The sequence below is a fragment of the Dipodomys spectabilis genome, unplaced genomic scaffold (assembly GCF_019054845.1).
Source record: "Dipodomys spectabilis isolate Male_0828 unplaced genomic scaffold, ASM1905484v1 ptg000095l, whole genome shotgun sequence".
NCBI classification, from domain to species: domain Eukaryota; kingdom Metazoa; phylum Chordata; class Mammalia; order Rodentia; family Heteromyidae; genus Dipodomys; species Dipodomys spectabilis.
In genome coordinates this window covers 45,616,206-45,626,149 of record NW_024870772.1, presented here as the reverse complement: position 1 = coordinate 45,626,149, position 9,944 = coordinate 45,616,206, and the positions used below count along the sequence as shown (strand labels likewise).

General features: G+C 41.0%; 1 protein-coding gene across 1 annotated transcript; it reads left to right on the top strand.

Annotated features, from left to right (window-relative positions):
• The first annotated feature begins 3,918 nt into the window (after window positions 1-3,918).
• Window positions 3,919-5,586, top strand: LOC122112894 (sperm motility kinase 2B-like). Its single transcript, XM_042685847.1, has one exon. It carries the CDS (start codon window positions 3,919-3,921, stop codon window positions 5,584-5,586), a length of 1,668 nt encoding a protein of 555 aa, XP_042541781.1.
• The last annotated feature ends 4,358 nt before the right edge of the window (window positions 5,587-9,944 follow it).

The window sequence follows — 9,944 nt, the reverse complement described above, 5'->3', positions numbered from 1 at the left end:
ACCTCCAAACCAGAAGTGGAGCTTTGGATTAAAATGGTAGAATGAGAGGCTTGAGCATAACAGCTTAGGGACAGCACCCAGGCCCTGAGTTCAAGCTCCATGACTGACAGAATGTCTGGTGTGTGTGTATGTGGTACATGTGTATCTGATGTGTGAATATATGTATATGTGCACATGCATGTGTGGTACGTGTCTACTATATGTCCATGGTGTGTATGTGTTACTTGCATGTCCTGTGTGTGTTTTCCATGTTTGTCTAGTGTGTATGTGTGTGTGCACATCTGTATGTGATTTCACTTTTACCTTGCACTCCACCTGCATTAAAAGTATTTTGAGGGCTAAGTGGACTCTATAGTGAAGTAGTAATTTTCCAAGATTTTTTAAAGGACATTTTGAATTGTCTGAATGACAGAGGAAGAGAAGAGAGTGTGCAAGATAACAGAGTTGTAAATCTAACACTTTAGAGGCCATCTTCCAGAGTAAGCTTGAAGAACTGGGTCTAAACCAGGTCCAGTGCTGTGCTTTGGTCAGCTATCTGTAAGAAATCCTCATTTGGCCAAAGGTATGGATTTCAAGAAAGAGAACAAGGCAGCAAGAATAGATTTAAAGGGGTCTGAGACACTTACACAACTTCTAGGCATCATTGCCATTTGGATTGCTGATATGTGCTGCCCCCCCCCCCTTTCATCTGTAGTAAGACCAGGAATTCATAAAATTGAAAACCATTAAGTAATAAGTGAAAATTACTAAAGGGCTTCAGCAGCAAATTTAGGCAAGCAGAACACACATGAACAGAGGAAAATGGAAATGATCCACCCTGAGTAGTGGGGGGAAAATGAAATGAATAGAATCTGAAGGACCAGCCTGTGGAACGCCACCAAGATGATAAATATATACATTGTTGAAGTCCCAGAAGAGAGAAGAAAGAAGAAATAAAAAATATTTGAAGGAGTAATGATCAAAACTTCCCAATTTTTATTTGAAGCATGAACCTTTATATTCAATAATTTAGCAGCTCAACAAACTTCAAATAGGATAAACTGAGATCACTAAGGCACATTGTAATTAAACCATCAAACCTCCTAAATCACACACAATTCATCTCACACAAGACATCTTCAATAAGATTATGTCCAATTTTTCATCAGAAACCAAGGAGGCCAACAGACAGCAAGGGCAGCCAATTTACAATGCTAAAAGCTAGACTAGACAGAAAAATCAGTGTGGTCTCATCTTCAATAACCAGCAAAATACCAAGCGGTGTGCTTCAAGTGATAGAGAACTAGTGGAAACAAGAAAGCCAAACAAAGCGAGGCATACCTAGGATTACCTGTAATCCTAGAATTCAGAAGGCTGAGATGTAAGGATCATGATTCAAATGTACTCATTACCTTGCTCAAGTAATTGTAACCCCTCTGTACGGTATTGTCACAATAAAAAAATTAAAAATTGCTCTGGCCCCATTAAAAAAAAGCCAGCTTGGGCAGGAAAATCAATGAAACTCTTATCTCCAATTAACCACAAAAAAGAAAGAAAGGAGCGAGAGTAGAACTGTGGCTTGAGTGGTAGATCACTGCTCTTGGGTAAAAAAGCTCAGGGACAGGGACTCAGCCTTGAGTTCAAAGCCCAGAACCAGCATTGAAAGAAAGAAAGAAAACAAAAGAAAGAAAGAAAATGGAAGGAAGGAAGGAAGAAATAAAGATGAAAAAGAAACAAGAGCACAACTTCAAGCCCCATCATGTGTGCATGCGCGCATGCACACACACACACACACACACACACACACACACAAGTTGCAATATAAGCTATAATAAGGTTATGTTGAGTAAATCTAAATAAGTCTTTGTTGTTATGAAACAACAATTATAAATGATAACTGGTTACAGATTTTTTAAAGAGAAGTAGTAGGTTACAAACAGAGGCCCTAGCTTCAAACTATATCCCTCTTGCTCAGCAGGGGATCTAGCACTTGAACCCTAGCCCTTGTCTTTCATCAATTTGAACATATCAACTCACTGACTTTGTATTACAAAGCAAGAATATAATGGAAAATGATTTGTTTTACCTCATAGATGGAAGTAACGGTCAGTAACTCCTAGTGGAATTGTAGATTCACCAGAAGTTGCTCATATTTCTACCACCAGGTGAAATGGGAGAGAATGGAAAGAGGCCCCTGTTATCCAGTGACCCCAGTGCAGGTAATCATGAATAAAAGGAAAGAAATGTACATGCAAATGATGGAAATCCACAGAAAGCAGAGAAAAGCAGCCTGTACCTCACTTCACCTCCTGACTCTGCCCAAACCTATCCATGGCTTAACCCTTCTTGGTCATATTTGTCTCAATGTATCCTTCCTTTCTTTCTTCTTCCTTTCTTTCTTCTTCCTTCCTTTCTTTCCTTCTTTCTTTCTTTTTTCACTTTCTCTTTCTTTCTTTCTTTCTTTCTCTTTCTTCTTTCTCTCTTTCTTTCTTTCTTTCTTTCTTGCTCTCTTTCTCAATTGTGGGGCCTGAACTCTGGGCCTGGGCGCTGTCCCTCAGCTCTTTACCTCAAGGCTAGTGCTCTACCACTTGAGCCACATCGCCACTTCCAGATTTTTCTGCTTATGTGTTGCTGAGGAATTGAGCCCAGGGCCTCATGCATGCAAAGCAAGCACTCTACCAGTGAGCCACCTTCCCAGCCCCTCAATGTATCCTTTCTTATCAATACCTCCTGTGCCACAGCTACAGGTTTCAAGTTTCAAGGGTTGGTGTGTTTTGTGATTTCATCTTACAGCCTTTTAATTTTAAATCATTTTCTCAAATTATGTACAAAAGGTTTTGAGTTGTTTTCTTTAAAAATTAAATGAAGTACTATTCCACCAAGCATGAATCAGAGTGATTTTTTCCACTCCTGGGACTTGAATTCAGGGTTTGGGCACTGTCCCTGAGCTTCTTTTGCTCAAGGCTAGTGCTCTACCTTGCATCATAGCACCATTTCTGGCTTTTTTCTGTTTATGTGGTACTGAGGAATCAAACACCGGATTTCATGCATTCTAGGCAAACACTCTACCTCTAAGCCACATTCCCATCCCCAGGGTGTTTCTTAAAGTAGATGTGACTCTGACAGGTTTTGCCTCTGGCATGCCTAGGACTTAATTATGATCCACCATGGTTTCACAGGTAGTTGGAGCAAGTTCCAGGACCTAACTACAAGAAGGCTCAGGTTCTTGTGCCTGGATTCCTGCGACATTATCACTGCATGAGTAGGTCTTAGAATCTTAAGGCCTTGGAGGAGGAGGGAGGAGCTTGGCCACTGTCCTCACAATTCCTGAAATGCTCCCATGATGATGGCCATAGCAGTCCACCTTGGGCCCACCTGGAGTCTTTGACAACAGTCCTAGAGGCCTAGAACTGGAGAAGGGGTCCATGCCTGGCTGTGATTAGTCCATTCCTTGCTGTCACTGGGCCTGCCTGTGATTGGTCCATTCCTCTCTGATGTCATTAGCCCAGCTCAGATTGGTCCATTTCCTCATTGACCTCACATGCCATGCTGAGGTCCCTGCAGGGGTTACAGAAGGCAGTTAGTTGCTCTGCCTTTTCAGTTAGAGTGCTGAGAGCTCTCCTTTGGATGACCTACTCGACTAAATCAAAGCTAGGTTGATGCTTTCTTTGGGGGAGGGGGAAGAAGGGAGGTTTTGTGTTGTTGGGGTTGGGAATTTTCATTATTTTGTGGTTTAGATTGTGCTAATTTCAGTTAAGATATGCTACCACCAAATTGATTTCGCTAAGTTTAATTAAGATTTGATACCCACAACATTGACTTCACTAATTTTTGATAAGATTTGCTACCTGCCATGTTTATTTAGTTAAGTATAGTTAAGATTTACTATCCACTATATTTTGTTAGTTAAGGTTGACTCCCTTGTCATTGCATCAGAAAATGGAGTCAAAGGACAGCGAATACACTATGTTCTCCTCCACGGAGGAAGAAATATTTGCCCGCCAGTACCACGTACAGCAGACCATTGGCTATGGAACCTTTGGACAGGTGAAGAAGGCCTATCACTGCCTCACAGACAGTGAGGTAGCAGTAAAAATACTGGGGAAAGAAGAGTACCCTATGCTGGTGGACAATGAAGTAGAAATTGTTAAGGCTCTGAATCACCCTCACATGATCAGGGTGTACCAAGTGATCCAGGGAGAAGAATATGTCTACCTGGTGATGGAGATGGCCACCAAGGGTAACCTCCAGATGTGGATTGAAGAATCAGGGCACCTTTTTGAGGCTGAAGCCAGGAGGTTTCTGAAGCAGATAGTAAGTGCTGTGCAGTACTTTCATGTGAATCAGATCGCACACCTTGACCTAAAGCCTGACAACATCCTACTGGATGGAAATGGTAACGCTAAGGTCAGTGACTTTGGGTTAAGCATGAGGATTGCCCCAGGGCAGCTGCTCACAGAAATTCGTGGTGCCTATGTGTACCGTGCCCCTGAAATATACCTGCGACAACAATATAACGGCTTTAAGGTAGATGTCTGGTGCCTGGGCACCATCTTGTTGTTTATGGTTACAGGAAATTTCCCGTTTAAAGGGAGCACTTCCAATCAGCTATGTGCAGAAATTGTAGAGGGCAGGTATGATGTGCCATCTCACCTGACTCCCAAAGGATGTAACATCCTTTGGCAGCTCTTAACAGTAGACCCACAACAGAGGCCAGATATACATCAAATTATGGTACACCCATGGTTTGATCAAGTTGAGGAAGGCTGTCTGTATCCAGAGGAGCCACTGCCCGACCAGTTGGACCCAACAATTGTCACTAGAATGTGTGACATGGGATACAGTAAAGCACAGATAAAAAAATCAGTACTGCAGAGAGCATTTGATGATGTGATGGCCACTTACTTTATGATTAAAGATGGCCTAGAGGCAGTGAGGGTCAGTCAGGTGAAAGCTAATTCAGAGTACTTGGATTTTCAAACACATACACCTGCCTTCCTTCTCTATAGGAGAGCAAATTTACCTTACCTGATTCATTCTCTGCCATTACCATCTCAGTTTCTGCTGACCTGTGATGAGAAACAGAGGACAGGCAGAAGTGCCTCCCTACCTGCCATTCCCCTCTGCTTCCTACAGACAAACTCCAGTCCCAGAATCATCTCACAGCATGATTTGGTGCCTGCATTCTACTGCTTCTCCCTCCCAAAGAGCCATGAGGGGAGAGAGAGCAGCAAAGCAAATGCAAAATCCCTGCCCTCTGCACAGCCCCAGGATGAGAACAGAGTCTGGAGGCTTAGCAAGAGTCAGAGCTGTAAGGAACCTGGAATGGGGCTTAGGAGATATTCCTGGTATGGAAGTAAAGAGCTGCCAGGGGAGGCTGAACAGAAAGTTGACATTGCTGTGATCCCAGCATACTCAGCAAAGACCTCTGGCTGCTCTTGTTTTGGGCATAGAGATAGCACATCAGAGGAATATGTTCTTCCCTCTGGGCAGTCCCAGAATGATAGCAGAGACTCTGGATCAAGAAGGAAACGGGGCAGGAAGGGACTATTTACCCGGATAACCAGTGCTCTTAGAAAATTATGCTGCTGTCTGCAAGCCCAGTAACAGACCAGCTCCAGAAAGAGCCCTGAAATTCACCAAAGAACAGGAAAATACAAGACAAAGTGAATTTGAGTCTGCACATTTTCAAACCCATTAGAAGACTGTTGTGATAGTCACAAATTGTACTGCCTGAAAACATTTAAAACTGATTTTCTTAGAAAAGAAAGTGAATGTCTTCCAAAGACCAAACAGAAACAACTATCGTAAAGAAAAAATTAAGGTCCAATTGTTTGTGGTTGCCTGAAATGCTGTCCTCTTTGTATTCTCCATCGTTAGCTCACTTAGGATGAATTGGCAGGTATAGTGTGGAGGTGTTTATGTTACCTCTTTAAAACTAGCTAAAAGACCTGATTTTTAAGTTTGAATTTATTTTTAATTCTAATTTTACTTATAGTGTGTAGTCAAATCCCAATTCTCTTCATTTAGAAATGTATAAAGTATAAGTATATGTTTATGCATGTAAGTATCATGTAACTACATCCTTCCTTTAAAATCTAAAAACAAAAAAAAAAAACAAAAAAAAACAAAAACAACAACAAAAAACAAAAAAACAAAAAAAAAAAAAAACCTTCATGTACCAAAACAAAACAAAAGAGAAAAAAACAGCATAAATCATTGCTGGTGAAAATCTTGAATTCTGCACAGCCTGTCTTGTGAGTAAGTACCTCAAGAGTGATTGCCACTGCCTGTGCCCACCACCATCCCTTCCCCCCAAAACCTCCATGCCTAGACATAGAACACAAGGGAAAGAAGAAAAGTTAGAGTACAAAACAATCAGTTCTCTCAAGGCTGCAAAGCCCAAGGGATCAGAGAACGAAGTTCCATCTCAATGTAAGTTGTACATTTTCACTTCTGAACAACTGACCTCCCTGACAGAAAGGGAAATGAAGATTTTATTTTGGGTGGTGTTGGTGTTGGTTGGGGTAAAGTTGTGGTCAGGTCAGCTTGGTTTTACTTTAATTTTATTTGATTTCCTTCCTTCCTTCCTTCCTTAAAAAAATCTTAGTTTTTCATTGAATCTTATTAAACAACTCTTTCAGGGTTTTTTCTTCCTGTTTTCCAACTCATTTTCTTTCTCTCTCTTTTTTTTCTGGTGGTCATAGAGCTTGAAATCAGGTCTAGGGCACTGGACCTGAGCTTTTCTGTTCAGCTCCCTAGTTGTTGTTTTTTGTTGTTTATTTTGTGTATGTGATTTTTGTAGGTTCCAAGTCTCCTGGATTTTCCCATCTGGGAAAAATTCTAAGATTCACAACTCTAAGCCTCCTAAGAATCTACGTTTATTGGCATGACCAAACATCACTCTGATCTCTAAGATGTTTCAGGGGCTTTTTTTCTTCTTTTACCCTCCTTTTCATTTAATTTATTACTTTTTTTCTTTTTCTTTTTTTTTGTTATGGGGAGGAGGGCTGCTGATCCTATGGCTTGAACTCAGAATTTTCCTTTTGTTCTGAGTTCTAGCAGACACTACAATTTGAGCTAAAGTTCAACTGTTGACTTTTTTGTTTTTATTTGGATGCTGATCCACCTGGTCCTAAGGAATAAACTCAGGGACTGCCAACTTTTCCTGAGGTTTTTGTTAGCTTTTCTTTTTGCCCAAGTTTACCAGCCTTTATACCTTAAGCCAGAACTAAACTTCTGACCCTTTTTTGTTTGGTTTTTTTTTTTTTGCTTTTGGTCCTGGTAGATGAACTCAGGGCCTAGCCACATTACCTAATTTTTTTCTGGACAAAGCTAGCAGGTTCTACAACTTTAGTCAGAAGAGCCTCATCACTGTCCATGAGTTGTTTTTTGTTTTTGTTTAAATGCTTAAATCAAGGAAGGTGTACAATTGGAGACAAAACTAGGTTGTTGAGGTATTTTTTAGAGCCTGCAAAGCTAGCAGGCTCTAATCTTTGAGCCAAAGCTCAACTTCTGACTTTTTTTTTACTTTTGGTGGATAATCAGAGGTAAGTGGGGGGGGGGGGGGGGCCGGGCGGGAGGATGATGGGAAGGGATGGGAAGGGGGAAACAAAGGAAGAGGCTACAATGCTTGATAAGAAATGTGCTCATTATCTTGCCTATGTAATTGTAACCCCTCTGTACAGTATTTTCACAATAAAAAATAAAAATAAAAAAAGAATCCCATGAATAGCCAAGAGCAAACAGAGAGGCTTGAAAATAAGGATCTCAATTTGAAACCAGACTGGGCAGGAAAGTCCTAGGAATTCTTATCTCGAATCAACCACCAAGACACAGAAAGTAATAGAGCAGTAGCCATGAGCAAAACACCTCAAATTTAAACCCCAAAACACCTCAAATTTAAACCCCAGTCTGAACACATTAAATCAGGTCTAAAAGAATTTCATGTCCGGGCTGGTTTTGAAGGATCGTCAGATTTCACATACCATGAGCAGCTTGGAATACAGGTGTTGAGTGTTGATTTAAAATTTTTTCAACTGACTCTTCTTTGCATTCCTTTTAGTTCTTCTTTTTGTTGTTGTTAGAGGAGGTTTTATGGCTTATTATTAAAGGCCTGCCCACTTGCTCTGACGCTCCTTTTTTATCTGTTTCTCTCTCAAGAAGGTTGGACATCCTGAGCCACAGCTCAAATTATGTTTCTTTATTGTTGCTTGTTTTGTGGAAGTTCTAGGGCTTCAACTCAGGACATGGACACACTGTCTTAGATTTTTTTCTCCCTGGAAGGCTAGCAGGCACTACTACTTCAGCCACAGCTCAGCTTCTACCTTTGTTTCTTATCCTGGTGCTTAATAGGAGATGATTGTCTCTAGGGCAGCAACGAACACTACTCACTATCATAAAATCTGGGGATTGTGGTTCAAAGCCAGTCTAGGTAGGCAAGTCCATGAGACTCTTATCTCGAATTAACCACCAACAGGCTGGAAATAGTAGAATTCTAGCCTTCAAAAAAACACCTCAAATTCAAGCACCCATTACACACAGAAAAAAAGGCTCATGGACTTTCCTGCACATCAGGATGGCTTCTAACAAAGATCCTCAGGATTACAGGTGTGAGAGTACATGTTAAAATCTTCAAATAACACTTTTTCACCCATACATTTCTTTTTTTGACTGTTAGGGCTTTGCCACTCTGAGTCTGTTTTTCATTGCTTATTCTCTCGAAAATAGCTAGCTATACAATTTAGGTGAGAAATCATCTACTAGATTTTTTTTTGCTTTTATCCTACGACTAAAACTCGGGTGACAACCAATGACTCCTTTTTGCCCTTTTTAGTGGAGTTTGTAGTAGTGGGTATTAGGAAGTGATATTAAGGCCTGTTGAAGTTCTTGGAGTATTTTTTCCCCTCAACCTTGCAGGCTCTACTGTACAGTCATAAGTCAACTTCTGGCTTTTTTTCTTTTTCTGGGAGTTAATAGGAGATAAAGGTGGCATGGACACCCAAGGACAACACACCATATCCTATAATCTGAGGATTGTGGTTCAAAGCTAGCATGGGCAAGAATGTCCATGAGGGCTCTTAGCTCCCATCAACCACCAAGGGGCAGAAAGTAGTAGAGCTCTATGCTCAAAGGAAACACCTCAACCTCCAGCATACCCATCTCATACAGGAAAACAAGCCTGCTAGACTTTCCTGCCCTGTCTGGATTTGAACCATGATCGTGAGATTTCACCTAACTTGAGCAGGTGTGAGATGATTATAAAATATTTACTTGGCTCTACTTTGCCTTCCTTTTCAATTATTCTTCTCTCTGTTAATGTTAGTCAAGGTGTTATGACTTGTAATTAAAGGCTTGGCCATTCTCCCTAAGTTCCATTTTTATTTATCTCTCTGTTGAAAGAAGGCTTCACACCTTGAGCCTGAGCTCCACTACTGTTTCTTTATTGTTGTTTTTAAGGAATATCTCAGGGTTGAAATTGGAGCATGGACAATTTGTCAGATTTCATTTCCTCATGGGGAGCAGGCACTACTACTTCATCTACAGCATGGCGTCTGTCTTATTTTCTTTTTCTGGTGCTTAAAAGGAGATAAGAAAATCATGGGCAGCCAAAGTCACTAAACAATATCCTAAAATCTGACAATTGAGGTTCAAAGCTAGCTTGGCCAGGAAAGTCTATGAGGCTCTTATCTCCAGTCAACCAGGTAGAGGCAGGAATCAGTGGAGATCCAGGTTTGAACAAAACACCTCAACCTCCAGTGGACCCATCTCAACCTGGAAAACAAGCCTGCTAGTCTTTCCTGCCCAGGCTGGATTTGAACCACGATTGTGAGATTTCACCTACCTTGAGCAGGTGTGAGATGGTTTTAAGATATTTAATTGGCTCTACTTTGCCTTCCTTTTGAATTATCTTCTGTTTGTTGATTTTAATGGAGGTCCAATGGCGTTTTCATCAAATGCCTGAC

Coding starts and splice junctions, on each gene's coding strand:
- LOC122112894 (XM_042685847.1), top strand. CDS start 3,919: ATGGAGTCAAAGGACAGCGAATACACTATGTTCTCCTCCACGGAGGAA.